The following is a 25,162-nucleotide window of genomic DNA, read 5'->3' on the forward strand; positions in this document are numbered from 1 at the left end:
GATCTCCTGACCTCGTGATCCGCCCATCTCGGCCTCCCAAAGTGCTGGGATTACAGGCTTGAGCCACCGTGCCCGGCCTAAAAATACTTTGAACAGTATAAAGCGTTTAATATAAGCATGCCATTTCAAATCAGTGGACAAAAGACTAATATATGATAAAGTGTTATCTATAAACAAGACAAGTAACCATTTAGGAAGATAATACACTTGGATCCTTATTATCTCCTTTTATTTCACAGTGACCAAAGATTTGAATGTAAAAAAAGTATTGTAAAAAATACTTTCAACATAATCTCTGGATGGAAAAGACTTTTCGGGTATTACATAAAAACTAGAATTAATAAAGGAAAAAGATTGAAAACTTGTGTTAAAAAATTAGACAGTCTCTTTAGCAAGGAACAAAAGACAAATGAAGAAAATCGTAGCCAGAGTGACAAAGTTAATATTACTAATATATTATACAAAGACCTATTTTGCAAATCAATTTAAAAAAAAACCAGTAGAGAAATTGACAAAAACTACAAATAGAGAATTCAGGAAGCAAAACAGATGGCCCTTAGACATGAAAAAATTCTCAACTTCACCAGACTCAAATTCTCACTACCACATTGGTAGCAATGTGAGGGGAAGCAAGATACGCTCATATACTTGGTAGAAGCATAGAGGTTTTTGTTTTGTTTTGAGGACTATGTAATGATGTAATGATGTTGGTTTAGTTTAAAATTGTATGTTCTCTCAGTAATTCTTATTATAAGGAGTTTATCCCACAAAAAGATTTTGAAAGGATGTTAAGCATTGTTTGCAACTTTGAAAAATTAAAACATTTCAAATGGTCATCAGTCGGAAATTGGCTAACCAAATTAAAGTATAAAATTTTTAAAAGTATATGCAAATTCATATTTATACAATACCTCGAATGTTCTTTGAACTACCATTAGTTTCTTCAGAATAGAAGCCATTTATTCTGCTGGATAAACTTACTTGTAGAGAATGTTTTGGAGTATGTGTTATCGGAGATACACCTGTCACTGTTTCTGACATCCAGTGTCAGTGTTCATGTTGTCAGTACACAATGACTTTTCCATAGTGTTATTAATGTAATTACCAAATGTTTATTCTAGCTTTTTTTTTGCTTTGTAAATTTTATGGTATTAAATGTTTTCGGGTGTGTGTATTATTTAATTTTTTTGCTTCAGATTCTTGCTCTAAATTTTAGTTTCTATATAAGATGTATATTCTGTCAGAAAGAATTGGTTGATAGGCACTTTGATTTGTTTTCTTTTTTTCCTGCTGTTTCTTTCATTTCTTCAATATTATATAAAAATAAAAATGATAAATCTTTTTGTTAAAGTGAGTGATTTGGGGATTTAAAAAAATTTTTATTTTTGGTCACCAGCCGTGAAACCTTCTCAGGGGTCTGGTAGTTTTGGAGCCATTCTGGGCAGCAGGACCTCACAGAAGGAAACCAGCAGGCAACTTTCTTACTCAGACAATCAGGTATGTTCATTTGAATCTTTTTAGCATTTTGAAAAAATGATAGTTGGCCAGGCACAGTGGCTCATGCCTGTAATCCCAGCACTTGGGAGGCCAAGGTGGGTGGATCACTTGAGGTCAGGAGTTTCAGACCAGCCTGGCCAACATGGTGAAACCCCGTCTCTACTAAAAATACAAAAATTAGCCAGGTGTGGTGGCACATACCTGTAATTCTAGCTACTTGGGAGGCTGAGGCAGGAGAATTGCTTGAAGCCAGGAGGTGGAGGTTGCAATGAGCTGAGCTCGTGCCATCTCACTCCAGCCTGGGCAACAGAGCAAGACTCCGTCTAAAAAAAAAGAAAAAAAAGATAATCGTGGACTATCAAGGATATTTCTGCATACCTGAAATGTATCATTTTAGCAAACCCAAACCATAGAGTAAGAGAACTTTGAAGCTCTTTTGTAAGTAAATTTATGAATTCTCTTTGGCTATGCAAAGAGGTGATCACTTAGTCCATTTATTGGACTAAGCAGTGAATAAGATTTCATTTTTGTCAGGTTCTTTTTATAGGTTAGATTTTTGGGGGGACATTTTTATTGAGATATAATTGACATGCAGTAAGTTGTATATATTTAAAGTACAGTTTGATATATTTTGACTTACATATATCCTTAAAATCATCATCATAATCAACATAGTGAACATAACCATAACTCTTGAGTTTTCTTATTCTCCTTAGTAATCCTTCCCTCTGATCCCTATCCAGAAGCAACCACTGATACGTTTTTTCCCACTGTAGATTAGGTTGTAATTTCTGGAGTTTTATATAAATGGAATGAATGTATAATATTGGGAGCGCAGGGTCTGGCTTCCCTCAGTGAGCATAATTATTTTGAGATTCATACATTCCTTGGTAGGAATTTAAATTGTTGAAATATTATTTAAATGCATAAGTGTTAACATACAGCAGAAGCAAGTATTTATGCTTTCACAAGTAATAATTCTCATTAGTGAAGTCATAAATTCAATTTTGTGGGTCATGACTAATTAAAAAGTAGAATAGAAAATAATAGAGCATATTGTACATATTAAGGATAAATACTGATTTTTCAAAGTTTTATTTTGGTTTATTTATACATATATATAATAGGTTTTGATGTAAAATATTTCTTACTATGCGGCCAGGTGTGGTGGCTCACTCCTATAATCCCAGTACTTTGGGAGGCTGACGTGGGCAGATTCCTTGAGCCCAGGAGTTTGAGACCAGCCTGGGCAACACGTGAAACTCTGTCTCTACAAAAAATACATAAATTAGCTGGGCATGGTGGTGTGCACCTGTAGTCCCAGCTACTTCGAAGACTGGGGTGGGAGAATCACCTGAGCCTGGGAAGTCGAGGCTGCAGGAAGCAGTGATTGTGCCACTGCACTCCAGCCTGGGTGACAGAGTAAGACTCTATCTTAAATATATATGTAATATATATATACATATGTTATTATGGGATGGGATAATGTTCAAAATTCTGAAAAAGTTGCAAAACAGTGGACATGTAGTATGCTACTGTTTGTATAACAAAAAGTAAAATATTGATTTGTATTTGCATAACAGAACAAGGGAAGAATTAGTGGGAAAAGGAGAAGTGGAAGAACTGAGTGATGGATGGGGATAGTGAGACTTACCATTGGTCTGTGGCTTTTAATATTACTTTGATTTGTGAAACTTGAGAATGTGTCTCTCATTTGAAAATAAATTTAACTTTTTAAAGTATTCATTCGGATGACTTTAGAAGTTTTAAAATTTCCTATCCTAAGATTGTAATTCTGTGAAACAAAAGTAATGGGACATAACTTCCATAGAACAATCACATAGCTCTTAATGTAGAGATATAAAACTTAACTGGCAGAGTGTTCATGTAAAGCTCTATTTCCCAACTAATGCTTACACTGCCGTATTCTCTTTGAGTGTTCTTTCTGTGTCTTAAGGGTAGACTCTTTGACTCATCCTCACAGTGAACTCTATGTCACCTTCCTTCTCCCTATCATATGTTTCATTCCTCCAAACTAGAACCCCCTCAAGAGTCATATGACTGTTTTGTAGGCATTTAAGTTGTGGCAACCAAATGTCACTGTCACTTTTTCTTAACTTGTCATAATCATAATTGGATTTTTTTTTCTCCAAAGATCATTTCTCATGCTGATCACTAGAGCCATGTCTTTGTGTGTCTTTTTTATTTTTATTTTTTGTTAGTAATTCAAAGCAGTGTTCTTGCCTCCTCTCCAAGTGTGCTGTGGAGTTTTTAAGTTTATAAGAATGCCATAGGAAAATAAGTGTCAAGCTCAGTTTTTCACACTGACTGTACATTAGAGTCACCTGAGTGCTTTTAAAAACAACAACAACAAAAAAACCTGATGAATGAACCTTACCCCAGACCAACTGGAATAGAATCTCTAGAGATATATCTCCATTTGTATGTTTTCCTTTTTTTAGAGATAGGGTCTTGCTCTGTCGCCTAGGCTAGATTGCAGTGGTACAGTCATAGCTCACTATAACCTCAAACTGTGGAGCTCAAGTGATCCTCCTGCCTTGGCCTTCTGGTACAGACATGAGCCACTGCACCTGGCTCCATTTGTATTTTTTAAACCTTTCCATTGGAGAATCATTGTTCTAAAAGTATTTCAGTTAATTTGAAGGTTTAACTATCTCAAACTTTATTTTTACAGGCTTCTGCGAAAAGAGGAAGTTTGGAAACTAAAGATGATATTCCATTTCGAAAAGTTCTTGGTAATCCGGGTAGAGGATCGATTAAGACTGTAGCAGGAAGTGGAATAGCTGTTACTCGGACGATTCCTTCTTTGACATCTGCATCAACACCTCTTAGATCAGGGTTGCTAGAAAATCGGTAGGAGAGACTTTTTTTTCATACTCATTAGCTGTATCTGTTTGTAAATGTCTTTTAGGCCTTTTAGAAATACCAATAATTTGAGGGGAAATAAAGTACAGAGTACATTTTTGGTAGATGTAGTGATTACAAGTGTTTGTCATATGTAGTTTATGTCACTGACACTTATTGAGCATGCAAATATACAGCATATAAATTTAAATATGGGCCAGGTGTGATAGCTCATGCCTGTAATCCCAACACTTTGGGAGACTGAGGTGGGCCGAACATGAGGTCAGGAGATTGAGACCATCCTGGCTAACATAGTGAAAACCCTTCTTTACTAAAAATATAAAAAATTAACCCGGCATGGTGGCACACGTGTATAGTCTCAGCTACTCGGGAGGCCGAGGCAGGAGAATCACTTGAACCTGGGAGGCAGAGGTTGCAGTGAGCCAAGATCGCGCCACTATATTCCAGACTGGGGTGACAGAGCAAGACTGTCTGGGGAAAAAAAAAAAATGGTTTAGAGAATTAGATAATAGTAGTCCCATTTCCTGTCCTTAAGTATGTTGGTTTATGAATTTTTGTGATATGAATTATGGCTTTTTAAAAGTAACCTTTTCTTTTTTCTCTGTAGTACTGAAAAGAGGAAAAGAATGATATCAACTGGCTCAGAATTGAATGAAGATTACCCTAAGGAAAATGATTCATCATCGTAAGTTAATTTAAGGGCCTTTATAGTGTTACAGCAGTGTTTCTTATACTGATATTTGTAACCCCTGGGGAAGATTGGGGAAATAGTTTTAATTTATGAGAATTCCAAAGATGGAAGAGCAGAATTTAAAGTGGTTTGGTGACAGTAGACTGTGGCTCAGTAGAGAGGGAAATTAGCCATTGCTATTGCTTTGGTGATTTCATTGCATTTCTCTTATCCTGCCTTTTTTTGAAATCTGCAGTACTTAGTGGGAGAATGGAACTGAAGAACTCTAAACAGATGTTTCTTGCTGGCTGCTGTTTTAGTGTAAACCCCTTCTTGTCTTCTTTATGCTTAATTTAAAAAAAAATTTACTTTTTTGCTTATAAAACGTCAGCCTAGAGGTTAAAGGTTGTGAGCCTATGTGTTCTAGGCAAGTAGCATTGATCTTTCAGAGGTGTTTTCTGCATTGAACAAAAGGGAATAGATCAACCCAGGGTGCTCACCAACTCATAATCATCATCCTCATTTTTTGAGGTTTTGGGTTTTTTTGTCTTCTAGGGGAGAAAACTAATTATACAGTTATCAGTTAAAATCTCAATTAATACCTTAACAGAATCAGTTGGTAGATAGTTAATTGGTACATGAGGTCAAGGGGTCACCAGAAAGGAGTTGGGAAAAAGCCAAATAAACTTTATATATTAATTGATTTGCTGCTATAATGTATGTAAAAGTCTGAGTAGGTGGTAGGACTGGTATCTGAAACTATAATCACCATGGACTCAGATTCTTTCTGTCTTGTTGATCTGCCATCCTTAATAAGCAGCCTCCATTTTGTGGACCGAAGTAGCCACTTCAGTCTCTACTTTCATGTCTCCATTTCTATTAGTGGAAGAGAGCAAAGGGAGGGCATAGTGTTTTCCTTAGGCTGGAAATTGCATATACCACCTTTGTGCATATCACATTGGCCAGAACTTAATCACATGGTTATATCAGGTTATGAAAAGGTCTGAGAAATATGCCTGTGTTCCAACTGTTGTGGCAAAAGGGTACAGTGGTTATTTAGGGACAACTAATACAACTGATAGTCTGCCTTAGTTTGCCCCTACAGCTACTGAAATAACCCAGTTCACTATTCTTCCATACATAGAACACAGTTTCCTGTATCCAAATGGAGAAGAATGCCAAATCTTATGAGAACATTGTATCCAGCTCAGAGTCTAGGATCTTTGGGTGATCCTTCTCTCTGGGTACAGTCTTCTCTCTAAGGTCCAAATGTACCTTGGACCGTGCCCCTCATGGTCTGGTACCTAAAAACTAAAAGGCAAGTTAATTTGCATTCCCCACTCCAGACCTCATGCACACATCATTATACATTGCTGGAGTAGGAACAGAATAATCACAATAAAAATTTCTGTTTAAAATAGACAAGAATAGGAAACTGCAGGGGTCTTGGGTCTATAGCAGTGATAAAATCTTGCTAGGTGGAAATTGTGAGGACAGTGAAAGCAATGGAATAAGTTCCTGGTTAGCCCATCTAGCAGTCTGATTCTGTTGTCTGGGAGAAACCACCTTGTCCATTGTTCTCCATGTGACCCCTGGCTTTACCCTCTGGCAGGTTTTCCTTTTTTGTTTTCTTTAAAGGCCATCACCAAAGTAGATTTTGAAGACTATTTTTCATCAAGGCCATATAGCTTTTATAGCCTGCTTCATCCAAGTTTAAAGATTCTTTAAAGGTAAAACAAGCAGGCTTGAGAAAGAATTGGGGCCAATATATATATATATATGTTTTTTAATTTTTTTTTTTTTTGAAATGGAGACTTGTTCTGCTGCCCAGGCTGGAGTGCAGTGGCGCAATGTCGGCTCACTGCAACCTCTGCCTCCCAGTTCAAGCAATTCTCCTGCCTCAGCCTCCCATGTAGCTTGGACTACAAACGTGCGCCACCATGCCCAGCTAATTTTTGTATTTTTAGTAGAAACAGGGTTTCACTATGTTGGCCAGGCTGGTCTGGAACTCCTGACCTCAAGTGATCCGCCCACCTCGACCTCCTAAAGTGCTGGGATTACAGGCATGAGCCATTGCACTGGCCTGTTTTGTTTTAACATACTTTTAAATTTTGAAATAATTTAATTTGCAGAAAAGTCACAAAGATAACATAGAATGTTCCTGTATACCCCTTACCCAGCTTCTGCTAATGTTAATATCAGAGTTATTTTCACACAAAACGGACTGTCTAGTTAACTCTTACCACTGCCTCAGTTTGAGAATCAAAAGCAATTGGATATTTTTATCCCATGGTTTCCAATTACCAGACAATTTTGATTCTAGGCTCTTGGCACAGACAGCTATGTTTTTTTGTTTGTTTGTTTTTGCTTTTTGGTTTTTTTTTGAGATGGAGCCTTGCTGTGTTGCCCAGGCTGGAGTGCAGTGGCATGATCTCGGCTCACTGCAAGCTCTGCCTCCCGGATTCACACCATTCTCCTGCCTCAGCCTCCCAGGTAGCTGGGACTACAGGCTCCCGCCACCACGCCCAGCTAATTTTTTTTTTTTTTTGTATTTTTAGTAGAGACAGGGTTTCACAGTGTTAGCCAGGATGGTCTCGATCTCCTGACCTCGTGATCTGCCTGCCTCGGCCTCCCAAAGTGCTGGGATTACAGACGTGAGCCACCGCACCCAGCTCGCTATGTTTCTTTTCATCACTGGTTGCAAGCTGATTAGCTTTGGCCTAAATTTATATGTCTCAAATAGGACCTTGTTGAAAGCAAAAAGTAGCACTAACACAGACCAGTATCCTTAATTGTTGTACTCTTTTACTGTAGAGCTGTAGGTTCAGTGAGTATGAGATCTGCCTTTCAAGACATTAATATGACCGTGTTTATCAAATATTTTACTAAGGCATAAAATGGTCACCACCTTTCTAATCTGTAATATTGGTATTCTTACCTCCCTACCCTCTTACTAAGCTACGTACTTTAGGTTTGTTATGGTAGCACCCCACTTTTAATAACAAATTTTGTATATTCAAGGTCTAGTTGAAGGGAACAAAATTCACTCTAGCGAGTTTACGCACAAAGGTATTTGTACACAGTAAATATTAAATGGCTTACAGAATCATTAGGATAGTTGAAAAGACAGGCTCTAAGTTAAGTTTTCAGGAATTATTTTGAGAGGTTGGCCTCAAACTAGATCACCAAAGATGCTCCCAGCTATTCTATCATGAAGCTAACAGCTGAATTGGAATCTGTCATGAAAGCTGTCATCTCTAGAACCATGCTGTCACTTCCGAGATTGGAAACCCTGTACAGAAAAACCAAGGTGATATTTAGCATCAAAAATAGTGGAATAGTAATGCTTCTGCCTTATTTACACTTTCCAAATCTTGCATGTAATTGCCTTATTTTATTTTATTTTATTTTTTAACAACAACAAAAACAAATTTATCTTTAATTATATCAATATTTGTACATATAAAGACGGGTTGAGTTTCAGGATTCACCGAGCTCCAGAAATTGGCATCCTTAAGCCCCAATAGCTAATAAAAAAGATAAGATAGTAACCTATCTTACCTGGCCCTAAAAACTGGCATCCTCGAGCCCTGACAGCGGCCCATAGATTGGCAGACAACTGCTGAGAGTTCTGGTGCTGTAATATCAGTTCTGTTACAGTTCTTTCTCCAAGGGAACGAGCTGCTTGCGTGGCTCTTACACGACCTTCTTCCTCCACCAGTTGACAGTTTACAAGTGTCACCAGTTTCCTTTGCATTGGATGGCTCAGTGCACTCTGGTTCAAACTAGCTACACCTTTACCTCCACTTTGTGGTTTTAAGTAGAGTACCAAATCCTCAGCGCATTTCTTTGCAACCTCATAGTGTTTATTCTCACCTAGATTACTTAACTTAATTGACTGATGATCTGGTACCTGGGCTCCAACTAACTGGAGAAGTGCGAAGTTGATAGGAAGTACATCAATATCTGTGTTGATGGCAGTCTGGCCAAAAGGACAAGCTTTTCGATGAAGTTTATTCAAGCGGGTCTTGCAAACAGTGTGTGAACAACCTAAACTGATGGGTTTGTGCACATTCTCATCAAATTCGTTATAGCAGACTGGACAGGACAGAAATTCTGTCCATTGAGCCGCCTGCAGAGGCATTGTGGAAGCAGATCATTATTTTGCTGTGTAGTGTTTTGTAAGCTGAGGGGGCCCAGGTGGGGTCGCTAAAGGTGACAGAGGCGCCTTGTCTGGCCAAGGCAGAGCTTGGCAGAGATTTCAAGACCTCAAACTACATCGGGAGTTACAGGGACAGCCCCATTGGCGGCGGTGAAGGCCGCGATGGGGCCTCCTCCTCCTCCCTCTCCCTCCACCTCCACCTCCTCCTCCTCCTCCTCACCACGGAGGCAGACCTCAATTGCCTTATTTCAATCTGATCCAGAACACTAACTAAGAAATGTAGGGTTACTTTATTAGCATTCTTGTTTCTGCACATCAGGGAGGTACACCAGAACGTGGTTGTGCATGCCAGTCTGGTTCATTCACTACACTTTTGGGAAGTCTCAGTTGTTCCAATTAGAAGTCTGTCTGATAAGCACTAGATTACTGATCCTTGTTCTGGGTTACTAATACTTTTTACACCATCACATCTAGATTTTTTTTAAGTTTGCGCTCCTTAGAAGCTGACCTAGATGAGTATACTTGTGCAAATGACATTTAAAGCAGTGCTTATAGAGGAGACAAATAACGGAGTGGGAGAAGCAGGCCAGAGAAGAGGAATCCAAGGAAGAGTGTGATCTCAGGTAAAAGTACCACGGAGAATAGGCTTCATCTTGATCTAGCAGGGAAACTCTTGGGTTGTCCCAGCTTGAGGCAGGGAGACTGGGCTTTCATATTTTCATACTGGACTGTCTTTGGTTACCAGTTGCTCTGGCTCTGTCCAGGTGGGCAAAATGTTTTAAGTAGTTCAAATGCAGTCCTCTAAAGAACTACAGATGCTGACTGGTGAACCACATTGAAAATACACAGTTTAGGGGTGTGTAAAGGATAAAAAGGATCTTAGGGACTCTGATGGAGCATCACCGTTGTCCACTAAAAGAGTTGGTACTATGGTTCCCCCTTCCCGTAGCTTGTACCGTTTATATTGACTCCTGTCTTGTATTAAGTTTATTCCATTTTGTCATGGATTCTTCATATTGTTGCTTCCCACTTCTGGGGAAGAATCTTCCAAAAGGAGGCTTAGTGGGATTAACTACAGTGTGTTGCTGCAGGTGATCTTAGGGCCCATATTGACATCTCTTCCTACCATTAATTCCATGCTTCCTCTATTAACACTTCTGCTCATCTTGATGGTTTGACTGAATGGCATTACCAAGATCTTCATCTGAGGGATTTGAACCTTTAGTCACCATGTGCTTGTCAGGCTGTGGTGGTTGTAATTGCCTATTATAATTACATGAGAGCTGTGCTCATTGAGCATGAGAGCATTAAAAGGCACCCTAGTGAATCCTCCTTATTCCAGATAAATTCCTCACTGCCCTCATTATATAGCAGCAACCCTTCTTCCTTATAATAGTCATTTACCCCTGCCAGTATGGTAACTCCTTTCCTTTTCTGTGAATCTGCCTGCATGAGGAGCTCAAAATAACTAAGTAACAGCCATAACTTCAGGTTTAATTGTTCTTTAACTGTCCTTGATTAAAAAGCACCCCCTCTGGGAACTAGGACCCACAAAATCTAATTTGGAGAGACAGAAAGCACAAATTCTCCAAGTGAGTTATTGAAAAATAATGGCAAATGGGGCTACTCCTGCTTCTACTTCTTGGTTGCTGGACCCATGTATTTTTTATAAATGGAATAATTTGTTGGTATCTTGAAGGCCACCCTATTTTTAATGAGATCCTCTGCATACTGCACTTTTAAAGGGTATTGCCGCACTTTATCTGGCCAGCAGCTTTGGGGTAGTACTGTATGTGGTAGGAACTGTGGATCTTCTGGTCATATGCTGTTGTTGTACCTCCTATTCTGCAAAGTGGAATCCTCGTTCTGAGGTACTATGTGAGTTTTCTTGTTAGTGAATGAGATACTCCTATGAGTCCTTGGATAGTAATGCTGGTCAAGGCACTGTAGACAGCATAGGCAAATGTATATAGTAGTTCCCCCTTATGCATGATTTTACTTTCTATGGTTTCAGTTACCGATGGTCAACCTTGGTCCAAAAATGTTAAATGGAAAATTCCAGAAATAAATAATTCATAAGTTTTGTTTTGGTTTTGAGACAAGGTCTTGCTGCAGCCCAGGCTGGAGTGCACTGGTGTGGTCATAGCTCACTGCAGCCTCCAACTCCTGCACTCAAGCAGTCAAGCCTCAGCCTCCCAAATAGAACTGTAGGCATGTAGCAAATGCCTGGCTAGTCTTGGCTATTTTTATTTTTGTAGGGATACAATCTTGCTATGTTGCCCAGGCTGGTCTTGAACTCTTGGCTTCAAATAATCCTCCTACCCTGGCCTCCCAAAGTGCTGGGATTATAGGTGAAAACTACTGCACCTGGCCCTAATACATAGGTTTTAAATGGTGCACTGTTTTTAGTAGCACAACGAAACCTTGAGCTGTCCCATTCTATCTGGCCTGGGATGTGAATCATTCCTTTGTTTAGTGGCTCCACACTGTATATGCTACCCGCCCATTAGTCACTTAGTAGCCAATCTTGGTTATCAGACCAACTGTGAGACTATTGCTGTGTTTATGTTAAGTAACTCTTATATTACTTAATAATTATCCAAAGCACCACAGTAGTGATGCTGGCAATTCAGATGTGCCAAAGAGAAACTGTAAAGTGCCTCCTTTAAGTGAAAAGGTAAAAGCTCTCAACAAAGAAAGAAAAAAAATGTTTTTTTTTTCTTTTTTTTTCTTTTTTTTTTTTTTGAGACAGAGTCTCACTCTGTCACCCAGGCTGAGGTGCAGTGGCGTGATCTCAGCTCACTGCAACCTCTGCCTCCTGGTTTCACACAATTCTCCTGCCCCAGCCTCCTGAGTAGCTGGGATCACAGGTGCGTGCCGTCATGCCCAGCTAATTTTTGTATTTTTAGGAGGGATGGGGTTTCACCATGTTAGCCAGGCTGGTCTCGAACTTCTGACGTCGTGATCCGCCCACCTTGGCCTCCCAAAGTGCTGGTATTACAGGCATGAGCCACTGCGCCTGGCCAGATTTTTTATTTTTTTGAGACAATCTTGCGCTATTACCCAGGCTGGAGTGCAGTGACACAATCTTGGCTCACTGCAACCTCCGCCTCCCGGGCTCAGGCAATCCTTCCACTTCAGCCTCCCAAGCAGCTGAGACTACAGGCATGCACCACCACACCTAGCTAATTTTTGTATTTTTTGTAGAAATGGGATTTCACCACATTGCTCAGGCTGGTCTCAAACTCCTGAGCTCAAGTGATCTGCCCGCCTCAGCCTCCCAAAGTGCTGGGATTACGGGTGTGAGCCACCGTGCCCAGCCAATAAAAAGAATCTTTTGCTGTGGTTGCGAAAATCTATGTTAAGAATGAATCTTCTATCCATGGAATTGTGAAGAAGGAAAAAAAAAATGTATGTTAGTTTTTGTGTTGCACCTCAAACTGCGAAAGTGCAGCCACAGTACAGGGTAATTGCTTAGTTAGAATGGAAACTAAGGGCAGGTTGGGCACAGTGGCTAATACCTGTAATCCCAGCACTTTGGGAGGCCGAGGCAGGTGGATGGCTTGAGTCAGAGTTCAAGACCAGCCTGGGCAACATAGCAAGATCTCATCTCTACAAAAATTAGCCAGGTGTGGTGACATGTACCTGTAGTCCCAGCTACTTGGGAGGCTAAGGTGGGAGGATCGCTTGAGCCTGGGAGGCAGAGGTTGCTGTGAGCCAAGATCACACCACTGTATTCCAACCTGGGCAGCAGAGCAAGCCCCTGTCTCAAAAATAAAAAAATAAAGTAGCATTAAATTTGTGGGTGGAAGCCATGAACAGAATTTGTTCCAGTTGGTGGCAGTTGAGTTCAGTACTATCTGTGGTTTCAGTACTATCTGTGAATTTCATCATATTCATTGTGGGTCTTAGAACATGTACCCTGAAGACAAGGGGGAACTACTGTGTCTAGAGTATTGTCAGTCCCAATAAGGATTAATTGCTGTCTTTTTTAGTGTGGAAAAAATCTGATATAATCAATTTGCTACCAAATAACTGGTTTCCTCAAGGAATGCCCTTGGATCAGGGGCTCGGTCTTTGCTGTTAACCAATTGGACATTAAACAGCCACTGTAGATAAACCTTGGTGAAGGGGAACCCATTTTTTATAGCTGCTATCTGCCACCATAGCTGTTATATTATTCAAGGTCCCTTTGTGGAAATAATAGAATGTCTAAGGACAGAAGCTGGCTGTGCACTGGACATATTATTCATGGTCCCTTTGTAGATAACAGAATGTCTAAGGACAGAGGCTGGCTGACATGCACTGGACAAGTTATCCTGCTGATTGTTGAGTGTCTCTTCAGTGTTGTTCTCTGGTGAGCATTAACATGTAAAACAGATCACTCTTTGTCCATACTCCCATAAGTCTATCCATATACCTCTTCCATAAATCATTTCTCTCTGATCTTCCAGGCTTGCTCGTTCCAAGCCCCTGACTATTCATCCAAATCATTTGCCACCACCCAGGAGTTTATGACCCACTTCTCTGTCCATACAAAGTAGATGATGAGATGCATGTCTCAAAGCTCTGCACAGTGGAGGATTTCCCCTCACCACTATCTTTCAAGGCAGTCCGTTAGTGGGACTATAGTGCAACAGTAGTTTATTTGCAGTTTGTACCAATGTACCGAGATGACCTATCCATTAATCAGGCCCAGGTTTACTCCTCGTTTCAGCTTGACGTTGGAAATGCCCCTAAGGCATGTTCTTGTCATCTCTGCTTTCTTAGTTGGGCCCAATTCCAATATACCTGCTTCCATTTTATGATAGATTGCTGTTGTACTCTCCTGGTCTTATGACTTCATGGGTGTGATAGCGCCCAGCTCCTGATGGTTAGCTCTGGTTGCACAGTCCCTTGATGACCATCAATCAGTCAGATACTCTGTCTCTTCCAGGGCTTAATAATATGCCAAGAGTAATATGCCATACTTTACAGATGAGGTGTAATTTTTGGCTGCAGACAGCATGGTCTTGCTCTACAGGGTCTGGACTGCAACTCTCCTGTGGGTGACTCTCCACATTGTCTTTGTCCTTTAAGTTGGTAATTGGCTCAACTGAGCCTGTCTTCTCTCTTGAACACAGAAATACTCAGCATCAGCCAGTCAATACCATAGTCTTTTTGATGATTATTTACCCCATATCACCTGCATCTGTTATCTGTTGCTGTATCCAAACCACTCTAAAATTTAGTGACTTGAAATAGTAACTATTCATTTTTGCTTATGAGTTTATGGTCACCTGGGTGGTTCTGTTTATCTAGACCCAGTTTGGCTCACAGTACCTGGATTCTAATTTTGTTATGCATCTGTGATCAGTAGATGGTTTGGCTAGAGTTTGACTAATCTAGGATGGATTCACTCATTTAACTGGCCATTGGGTAGTGAGGGTGATTGGGCTATTCCACTGTTAACAGGCTAGCCTGGGATTATTCACATAGCAGTGGCAGGGTTCCAAGAGAGTGAGTGGAAACCTGTAGGGCACCTTTAGGCTTAGGGTCAGAACTCACACAGTGTTAACTTCTGTCACATTGTTTTGGGAAAAGGAAATCACAGGACTAGCCCCATTAAGGGATGAAGAAATAGACTGAATTTATGATGAGAAGCTTGAATATAGGGAGTGAAATAATTTGGGACTTTTTTTTATTTATTTATTTTTTATTTTTTATTTTTTTGAGACAGAGTCTCGCTCTGTCGCCCAGGCTGGAGTGCAGTGGCCAGATCTCAGCTCACTGCAAGCTCCGCCTCCCGGGTTCTCGCCATTCTCCCGCCTCAGCCTCCTGAGTAGCTGGGACTACAGGCGCCCGCCACCTCGCCCGGCTAATTTTTTTTTCGTATTTTTAGTACAGACGGGGTTTCACCATGTTAGCCAGGATGGTCTCGATCTCCTGACCTCGTGACCACCCGTCTCGGCCTCCCAAAGTGCTGGGATTACAGGCTTGAGCCACCGCGCCCGGCCTAAAACAACTTTATTAAGGTACAATTTACATACCATGTAATTGACCCATTTTAAGAGTATGTAAGTCAATTATTTTTAGTAAATTTTTTGAGGTATGTTGCATCATCATTATCTAGTTTCAGAACATTTCCATTACCCCAATAAAATCTATTGTGTAATCATTCTACCACATTTCTAAAATACTGGAGATACTGCCTGAGCCCTATCCTTCTCTACCTTATTTCATCCTAATTCACCAGAGATGAAAATCTTAGCAATTGTAACACTATAAGATGTCAGAGGTATTACTATCAGCAACAGAATTTTTGTTGCCATTGCCAAACAAGGGTCCAATTCCAGAATCCTATCCTTAGAGTGTGCTTCCTAGGCCCACTTTTAGTACCAGCTGTTGTAGATTATGTCGCCCAGAAGCAGAATCTGAAATGGAGATTAGTGTGTATATGAATTACTGAGGAAGTACTCCCAGAGAAGATAGTGAAGGGAGTAAGGAAAGCAGTATAGTTAAGGGCAGGAAACAAAGCATGGATGTGATCCTGGAGAAGTCACACAAGGACATGAAGGTTGGTCTTCATCCTGATATTAGAAATCTGTTATGTAGCTTCCACCATAAAGTTGTTTTAATCCAAATCAAGAGAGCTGGGCTTCTCTATTGTAGTGCCTGGCTTTGTTTGTGACTCTGAGATTACAGGCAAAGTATCTCTAGTAACTTGAGGGCAGTCCTGTGAAGAAGAGCCCTTGGTACTGGCTATCAAAAACATAAGTTGGTGTGAAGGTATGGAAGAGAGAATACAAAAATGAGTCAGAGGGAATCTAGGTGGAGCACACTTAGGCATTGTCTGCCACAGGCTTACTTCATGATGGTTCCCTTTAAATTAGCACTGTTAAAGCATGAACATTTATTTGAATGGACGCTCTCTACTTATATGGGTTGAGGTATTTGAAAATAATACAGGGGAGAAAAGGGCTTTTAACTTTGTATTCATGATCCTAAAGAATTTTAATCAATATAAATTAAAATGCTGTTGCCACTAATCTAATAGTATTTCTATTCATGTGGAATATATAGTTTTGATTTTGATTTTTCTTTTCTTTTTTTTTTTGAGACGAAGTCTCGCTTTTGTCACCCATTCTAGAGTGCAATGGCGTGATCCCTGGCTCACTGCAACCTCTGCCTCCTGGGTTCAAGTGATTCTTCTGCCTCAGCCTCCTGAGTAGCTGGGATTACAGATGCCTGCCACCACTCCCGGCTAATTTTTGTGTTTTTAGTAGAGACCGGGTTTCCCATGTTGGCCAGGCTGGTCTCAAACTCCTAACCTCAGGTTATCCACCCGCCTCGGCCTCCCAAACTGCTAGGATTACAGGCTTGAGCCACCACGCCCAGCCTGATTTGTTTTTCTTTGTAAATCTATAAACTGCCAAGCTTGAACAGTTTACTTCTTTTTTTTTTAAGACTAAGTCTGTCTCTGTTGCCCAAGCTGGAGTGTAGTCACGTGATCTCGGTCCACTGCAACCTTCACCTCCTGGGTTCAAGAGATTCTCCTGCCTCAGCCTCCCAAGTAGCTGGAACTACAGGCACGCGCCACCATGCTTGGCTAATTTTTGTATTTTTAGTTGAGACGGGGTTTCACTATGTTGACCGGACTGGTCTCAAACTCCTGAACTCGTGATCTGCCCACCTCAGCCTCCCAAAGTGCTGGGATTACAGGCGTGAGTCACCGCACCTGGCCACAGTTTACTTTTTAATTGATTCTTTTGGTCTTAGTAGCTGAGTCATTTTATCTGGTCTTGCTTTTGGCCAAGAAAATCTAATAATGTCTTTGATTTGACTTTTATTTAAAAAAAAATCCTCCTTTACTTTTGCTAAGTTAATCAGAATCACGGATTGAATTGGCTCTTGAGATGGTAATTAAAGATTATTTTTGTAATTCTCATTTGTTTAAGTCACTGACCTTTTGAGACTAACAATCTTGTAGCTTAATTTTCAAGCGTATCAGTGAATTCAGCACTTGAAATGTAAATGTTTTAACGACAACTATTTAAAATTAAGAACAATATTTTTATACACTTGTACTATATTGATGTAAAATTATTAACTATAGGAACAACAAGGCCATGACAGATCCTTCCAGAAAGTATTTAACCAGCAGTAGAGAAAAGCAGCTGACTTTGAAACAGTCAGAAGAGAATAGGACATCAGGTAAGTGTTTGATCTTACAATAAATAAGGTGCTCATATATTATATATTTATTAGACTAGAAATAAAAACCTAACCCTGGACATACATCTGTATATTATTTTTATTTTTATTTATTTATATATATATTTTGAGACGGAGTCTCGCTCTGTCGCCCAGGTTGGAGTGCAGTGGCACAATATCGTCTCGCTGCAACCCCTGCCTCCCGGGTTCAAGTGATTCTCCTGCCTCAGCCTCTTGAGTAGCTGGGATTACAGGTGTGTGCTATCAGGCCTAGCTAATTTTTGTATTTTTAGTAGAGACGAGGTTTTACCATATTGGCCAGGCTAGTTTTGAAATCCTGAATGCAAGTTATCCACCTGCCTCGGCCTCCTAAAGTGCTGGGATTACAGGTGTGAGCCACCATGCCCGGCCTAATCTGGTGTTAGTTATTGGGTGCCGATTTGTACCCAATACTTGGCTAAAATATTTTAAAGTATTAGAAATCCAGTTGGGACCAGCCTGGGCCATATGGCAAACAGATGTGTTGTCATCTAGGTTTCACTGTTCCATTTCTAGAGCACAGGCAAGTAGATTTAGCATAATTCTTAAGGGCCCTAGTATTTTCAGTATGGTAAGTGAGGATTGGCTTCAGCTTCAAGTCCTCAGCCACATTAGCCCCTACCAAGAGAGTCAGCCTGTCCTTTGAAACTTTGAAGCTAGGCATTGATTTCTCTCTAGCTATGAAACTCTTAGGTGGCATCTTCTTCCAATATAAGGCTATTTATTGCATCTACATCGAAGACCTGTTGTTTAACGTAGCCACCTTCATCAGTGATCTTAGCTAGATCTCAATAACTTGCTGCAGCTAGTTATTGAGTAGTTGCTTAATAACTCAGTAGTTGCTACTTCACTTTGTATTTTTATACTGTGGAGATGGCTTCTTTTCTTAAACCTCATGAACCAGCTCTTACTAGCTTCACATTTTTCTTCTGCCTCTCTCAGCCTTCATAGAATTAAAGAGAGTTAGACCTTTACCCTGGATTAGGCTTTGGCTTAAGAGAACGTTGTGGCTGGTTTGATCTTCTGCCTAAACCACTAAAACTTTGTCCACATCAGCAATAAGGTTGTTTTGCTTTGTTATTCACATGTTCACTTGAGTAGCACTTTTAATTTCTGTCAAGAGCTTTTCCTTTGCATTGGCTGTTTGGTGCAAAAGGCCTAGCTTTCATCCTGTCTCAGCTTTTGACGTGCCTTCCTGACTGGGCTTAATTGTTGCTAGCTTTTTATTTAAAATGAGATGTGCAACTCTTCCTTTCACTTAAAAACATAGAGGTTGTTGTAGGGTTATTAATTATCTTAATTTCAATATTTTGTCTCAGAATAGCGAGGCCCAAGAAGAGAGACAGAGATGGGGTAATAATGACTATTTGGTGGAGCAGTCAGATAAATTGAGTTCACCATCTTATATGGGTGCAGTTCGTGGTACCCCAAAACAGTGACAATAGTAACATCAAAGATCACTGATCACAGATCACTGTGATAGATATAATTTAAACGTTTGAAACATTGCAAGAATTACCAAAATGTGACACAGACATGAAGTGAGCGAGCATATAGTGTTAGGAAAATGACACTGATTGACTTGCTTGGTGCAGGGTTGCCACAGCCTTCAATTTGTTTAAAAAAAAGAAAATACAAAAAAACCTGCAATATCTGTGAGCCACAATAAAGCAAAGAGCAATAAAATGAGGTATTCCTGTATTTGATGAGAAGGAAAAAAAGAGTTAAATATAATCAGGACTAATGTGTACTTTCTTTATTAAATGAACTTGAATGGTTGATTTAGGAATTACATTTTTCCTTTGTTCATTTGTTTTATAGGGCTTTTACCTTTGCAGTCATCATCCTTTTATGGTAGCAGAGCTGGATCCAAGGAACACTCTTCTGGTGGCGCTAACTTAGACAGGTATGCATTGGTTATATGACTTGTGAAAAACTTAGGAGCTCTTTTTTTCAGAATATCGAATGATGGGATAGGCTATGTATTATCCTCTTAAGCGAATATGATAATTTAACAAAATTGATGAGACTCATAGAATCCTGACATGTTAGTTAGAAAGTATTCTAGAAATGGGCTGAGCACAGTGGCTCACACTGTAATCCCAGCACTTTGAGAGGCTGAGGTGGAAGGATTACTTGAGCCTGGGAGGTCAAGGCTGTAGTGAGCCATGATTATGCCACTGTACTGCAGCTTGAGCAACAGAACAAGACCCTGTCTCAAAAAAAAAAGAAGAAGAGAGACAAGATCTCACTATGTTGCCTAGGCTGGTCTCAAATTTCCTGACTTGAAACAATCCTCCCACCTCAGCTTTCCAGAGTGCTAGGGTTACAAGTATTGAACCATTGCTCCTGGCCTCTACAGAATTTTTTTTTTTTTTTTTGAGACCAAGTCTTGCGCTGTCACCTGGGCTGGATACAGTACAGTGGTGCTATCTTGGCTCTCTGTAGCCTTGCCTCAGCCTCCCACATAGCTGGGATTACAGGTGCCTGCCCACAAGCCAAGCTAATTTTTGTAGAGACGGGATTCTACCATGTTGACCAGGCTGATCTCAAACTCCTGACCTCAAGTGATCTGCCTTTCTTGGCCTCCCAAAGTGTTGGGATTATAGGTGTGAGCCATCGCGTCTGACCACTCTACAGAAAATTTTTTAAAAATTAGCTGGGCATGGTGCTGTGTGCCTGTAGTGATAGCTACATAGGAGGCTGAGGTGGGAGGCGCTCTTAAACCTGGCTCTAGGAAGTTTTGTAGTGATACTGTAGATTGCGACTGACAACGTTATCAGACTGGACCAATATATATTCTACCATGCCATGTGGATGAACATCCTAAGATCTCTCTTCTGAAGCATTTTTATTTTCCTTTTGTTGCTGTTGTATTTGTTAAGCTACCTTCCACAAATTTAGGAATTTTCCTTAAAAATCAAAAGCTGTATTACATCAGTGAGTGTCTTCTATTAATAAATTAGAAAAGGCTAGTTGGATATTTAATTGCTGATTCTATAGATAAGCTTTTTTTTTTTTTAGATTTATTGGATATAAATATATAAGATACCTGCTAAGCACTTGTTGAGAAAGTGTGACCATGCAATGCAGCGCAGAGGGGGTGATGGTTTTAAATGTAAAAAGTGAGGGTAATGGCAAATGCCCATCAATGATAGATGGCATAAAGAAAATGTGGCATATATATATACCGTGGAATACTATGCAGCCATAAAAATGGATGAGTTCATGTCCTTTGCAGGTTAATGAAGCTGAAAACCATCATTCTCAGCAAACTGACACAGGAACAGAAAACTAAACACCACATGTTCTTACTCATAAGTGGATGTTGAACAATGAGAAGACATGGACACAGGGAGGGGAACATCACACACCGGGTCTGTCCGTGGGTGGGAGACTAGGGGAGGGATAGCATTAGGAGAAATACCTAATGTAGATGATAGATTGATGGGTGCAGCAAATCACCATGGCACGTGTATACCTATGTAACAAACCTGCACGTTCTACACATGTGTCCTGGAACTTAAAGTTTAATTAAAAAAGAAAAAAAAGGTGAGAGTAATGATAGTCTAACGTAGATGCTATATAATGGTGACCTATTAAGTCATATGTTTGTTTGTTTGTTTGTTTGAGATGGAGTCTCGCTCTGTCGCCCAGGCTAGAGGGCAGTGGTGCAATCTCGGCTCACTGCAACCTCTGCCTCCTGGGTTCGAGTGATTAGCCTGCCTCAGCCTCCCAGGTAGCTGGGATTACAGGTGCCCACCACCATGCCCAGCTCTTTTTTTGTATTTTTAGTAGAGATAGGGTTTCACCGTGTTAGCCAGGATGGTCTCGATCTCCTGACCTCATGATGCGCCTGCCTTGACCTCCTGAGTGCTAGGATTACAGGTGTGAGTGTTTAGAACAGCTCTTTAAGCTAGTAAACCAGAGTGGAACAGTTGTGTATAAGTACTTTGGGTTGGAACCATAAATATGCTGCTTTCCTACTCTCTGAGTATAGTGCAAAGACATGAAAATGGGACAACAGTGATTAGCCTCTGCTTTACTGTTACCTGCATGGGGCCAGAATTGTGACCACTTAAAGTCCTCTATGCAGGGTAGATGGCCAGGCAGAAGTAACTACTAAGTCCTTGTCAAGAAGGCTTGGTCATGGAATATAGCAGGGAAACAGAGATGATAAAAGTAAATGAAATGAAGAGACTTACGTTGGTCTTCTTGGTGTACCCTCCATATCTTAACAGTATTCTGGAAGAAAAGACTAAGGAAAATAAAGGCAAGGAGATTGGCAAAGAAGTAATAAATGAAAATGATGAAAGTTCTCACATTGAAAAGCCTGAAAAAATACCAAGCAACAAATACTTTTTTAAAAGTCCACATTTTGTCAAAAAATAACAGATGTCGGTGAAGTTGTGGAGAAAAAGGAATGCGTATACACTATTGGTAGGAGTGTAAATTAGTTCAACCGTTGTGGAAGAGAGTGTGGCCATTCCTCAAAAACCTAAAGACAGAAATACCATTTGAACCAGCCTAGGCAACATGGTGAAACCCCATCTCTACTAAAACGTACAAAAAAATTAGCCAGGTGTGGGGGCAGGTGCCTGTAAATCCCAGCTATTCGGGAGGCTGAGGCAGGAGAATCGCTTGAACCTGGAAGGCAGAGGTTGCAGTAAACCAGGATCGCACCACTGCACTCTAACCTGGGCAACAGAGCAAAACTCTGTCTCAAAAAATAAAATAAAATAAAATAACCATTCAACCCAGCAATCCCATAACTGGGTATATACCCAAAGAAATATAAACCATTCTATTATAAAGACACATGCATGTGTATGTTCACTGCAGCACTATTCACAATAGCAAAGACATGGAATCAACCTAAATGCCCATCAATGATAGACTGGATAAAGAACATGTGATATATATACACCGTGGAATACTATGCAGCCATAAAAAAATGAGATTATATCCTTTGCGGGGACATGGATGGAGCTGGAGTCGATTATCCTTAACAAACTAACACAGGAACAAAACCAAATGCCGTATGTTCTCACTTATAAGTGGGAGCTGAATGATGGGAACACATGGACATATAGAGTAGAACAACACACACACTGGGGCTTGTTGGAGGGTGAGAGGAGGGAGAGGATTGGGGAAAATAACTAATGAATACTAGGCTTAATACCTGGGTGATGAAATAATCTGTATAACAAACCTCCATGCCACAAGTTTACCTATGCAACAAAACTGTAACATGTACCCCTGAACTTAAAATAAAACTTAGAAAAAAATTTATATTGTAAAATTTTAGATGCTACCAGAAAGAAAATACATCCTCTGTAAAAGTGGAGAAATCAGATTGACATTAACAGTATTGGAATAGGAAGCAGATAGTTTGATATTATTAGCAGAGTAACACTATCAAAAACTTCTGTACCTAGCTAACTATATTTCAAGAACATAGACAAAGAATGCAGTATTTATTTATTTATTTTTGAGGCAGGGTCTCACTCTGTCACCCAGCCTGGAGTGTAGTGGCATAATCATGGCTCACTGCAGCCTCAGCCTCCTAGGCTCAGGTGATCCTCCCACCCACAACCCCCCCAGTAGCTGGGACTACAGGTGTGTGCCACCACACCTGGCTATTTTTTTTGTAGACATGGAGTTTCACCATGTTGCCCAGGCTAGTCTCAAACTCCTGGGCTCTAGTGATCCACCTGCCTTCGCTTCCCAAAGTGCTGGGATTATAGGCAGGAGCCACTGCACCTGACCAAGAATGTTATTTTTCAGATGTGCAAAGACAGATAGAATTCATTCATCAAGAAGAAAACTGAACAAGGAAGGAGTGGTAAGAAAGTGAACAAAAACAATTTTAAACTATATTTTTTATTCTAAATATTTTTAAAGTTTGTCTTTTTGCTAATAAGTGGATGTGGTAGAAAATTCAAACGACATAGGGTGTATACAGTAAAGAAGATGTAAATCTTCTTTTCTTTCCTAACTCCTAGTATTCATTTTTCCTTTTTAGACATAACCACTGTTACTATTAATAAGATCCTTCTGGCCGGGCATGGTGGCTTATGCCTGTAACCCCGGTACTCTGGGAGGCCAAGATGAATGGATCATCTGGGGTCAGGAGTTCAAGACCAGCCTGGCCAACATGGCGAAACCCTGTCTTTACTAAAAATACAAAAATTAGGCAGGTGTGGTGGTGGGTGCCTGTAGTCCCAGCTACTCAGGAGGCTGTGACAGGAGAATCACTTGAACCTGGGAGGCGGAGGTTGCAGTGAGCCAAAGACATGCCACTGCACTCCAGCCTGGGTGACACAGCATGACTCCATCTCAAAAAAAATAAAGTAACATCCTTCTGGGGTTATTTTATGTGTGTAAATACATCTTGATATTTTCTATCAAAGGAGGATGTTGTTGGATTAAAAGCAAATAATTAATAAAACATTGGACAATAGAAGAAATACAGGAGTAGAGAAGATTCAGGGGAATTAAAACATTTCAAGCTTTAGTTTCAGAGGAGGCTGCAATTACATACACACGTTAAAAAGTTAAAGATGGCTGGGAGTGGGGCAGTGGTTCACACCTATACTCTCAGCACTTTGAGAGGACGAGGTGGAAGGATCACTTGAATCCAGGAGTTCAAGACTAGCCTTGGCAAGATAGCAAGACCCCCATCTCTACAAAAACAGGAAAGGCTACATAACTAATCTAGGAATGTAATAAAACCTTGTAACAGCAATGTGAGAAGAGAAAATTATAGATTGTTTTTCACATGTAAACACAGAAGAATCCAAAATAAAGTATTAATAGTTGAATCTAAAGGGCATTGGAAATGATACACAATGACCGAGTGCAGTATATCCCAGAAATCAAAAGTAAACATTAGAAAACTTTTGGGATTGTGCTAGATTTTTAAAACTATTTGATAGCCATTGGTGATACCTACTTTTAGCATATTAGGAACAGAGCATTATGTTCCTAGTTGGATGAAAAGTTATCTGTCAAAAACTTAAATCACATTACAATTATGGAACTTTGAGAAGTATTCCCATCAAAGTCAAGAACAGGGTGATATTGTTCTGAAGGTTTTAGCCAATGCAGAGTAGGACAAGAAAATGAAATAAAGAGATTTGGGGATTGAAAAGGGGAAAAACTGAATTGTCATAGTTTGCAGACAGTATTATCTGTTAAATATTTAACACAAAGAGAATCACCAGAGGTTATTAGAACAAATGAAAGTGCTCAAGGCCGAGTACGGTGGCTCACAGCTATTATCACAGCACTTAAGGAGGCAAAGGCAGGGGGATAGCTTGAGCCCAGGAGTTCAAGGCCTGCCTGGGTAACGTAGTAACATCCTGTTCTCCACCAAAAAAAGATGAAAAAAGACCCCCCCCCAAGAAAAAAGTTTTATAAGGTTTCTGGAATACAAGATCAATTCACAAAATTAATGGTGTTCCTAAATCCAGCAATAATAAAATGTAAACTGTAACAGAAAATAGATTGAGTATTCCTGATCCAAAAATCTGAAATCTGAAATGTTCAAAGTTTCATTAGAAAGTTTTTGAGTGCTGATATAATGCACAAAAGGTCATGATCAAAGGAAATGTTCGCTGGAGTGTTTCAGACTTTCAGATTAGGGATGATCAACCAGTAAGCATAATACAAATACAGTATTTCAAAATCTGAAACTTTTTTTTTTTTTTTTT

General features: G+C 40.0%; 1 protein-coding gene across 1 annotated transcript in view; it reads left to right on the forward strand.

Moving 5' to 3' along the window:
• Positions 1-25,162, forward strand: part of USP37 (ubiquitin specific peptidase 37) — a 108,274-nt gene that overhangs the window by 9,087 nt on the left and 74,025 nt on the right. Inside the window, exons 3-7 of the mRNA XM_011932264.1 lie at positions 1,397-1,497; positions 4,193-4,371; positions 4,991-5,068; positions 17,311-17,408; positions 19,269-19,353. Of these exons, the coding sequence (XP_011787654.1) occupies positions 1,397-1,497; positions 4,193-4,371; positions 4,991-5,068; positions 17,311-17,408; positions 19,269-19,353 (541 nt within the window). The remainder of the gene's footprint in view (positions 1-1,396; positions 1,498-4,192; positions 4,372-4,990; positions 5,069-17,310; positions 17,409-19,268; positions 19,354-25,162) is intronic.

Source organism: Colobus angolensis, unplaced genomic scaffold (assembly GCF_000951035.1).
Source record: "Colobus angolensis palliatus isolate OR3802 unplaced genomic scaffold, Cang.pa_1.0 Scaffold95, whole genome shotgun sequence".
In the NCBI taxonomy this organism is placed as follows: domain Eukaryota; kingdom Metazoa; phylum Chordata; class Mammalia; order Primates; family Cercopithecidae; genus Colobus; species Colobus angolensis.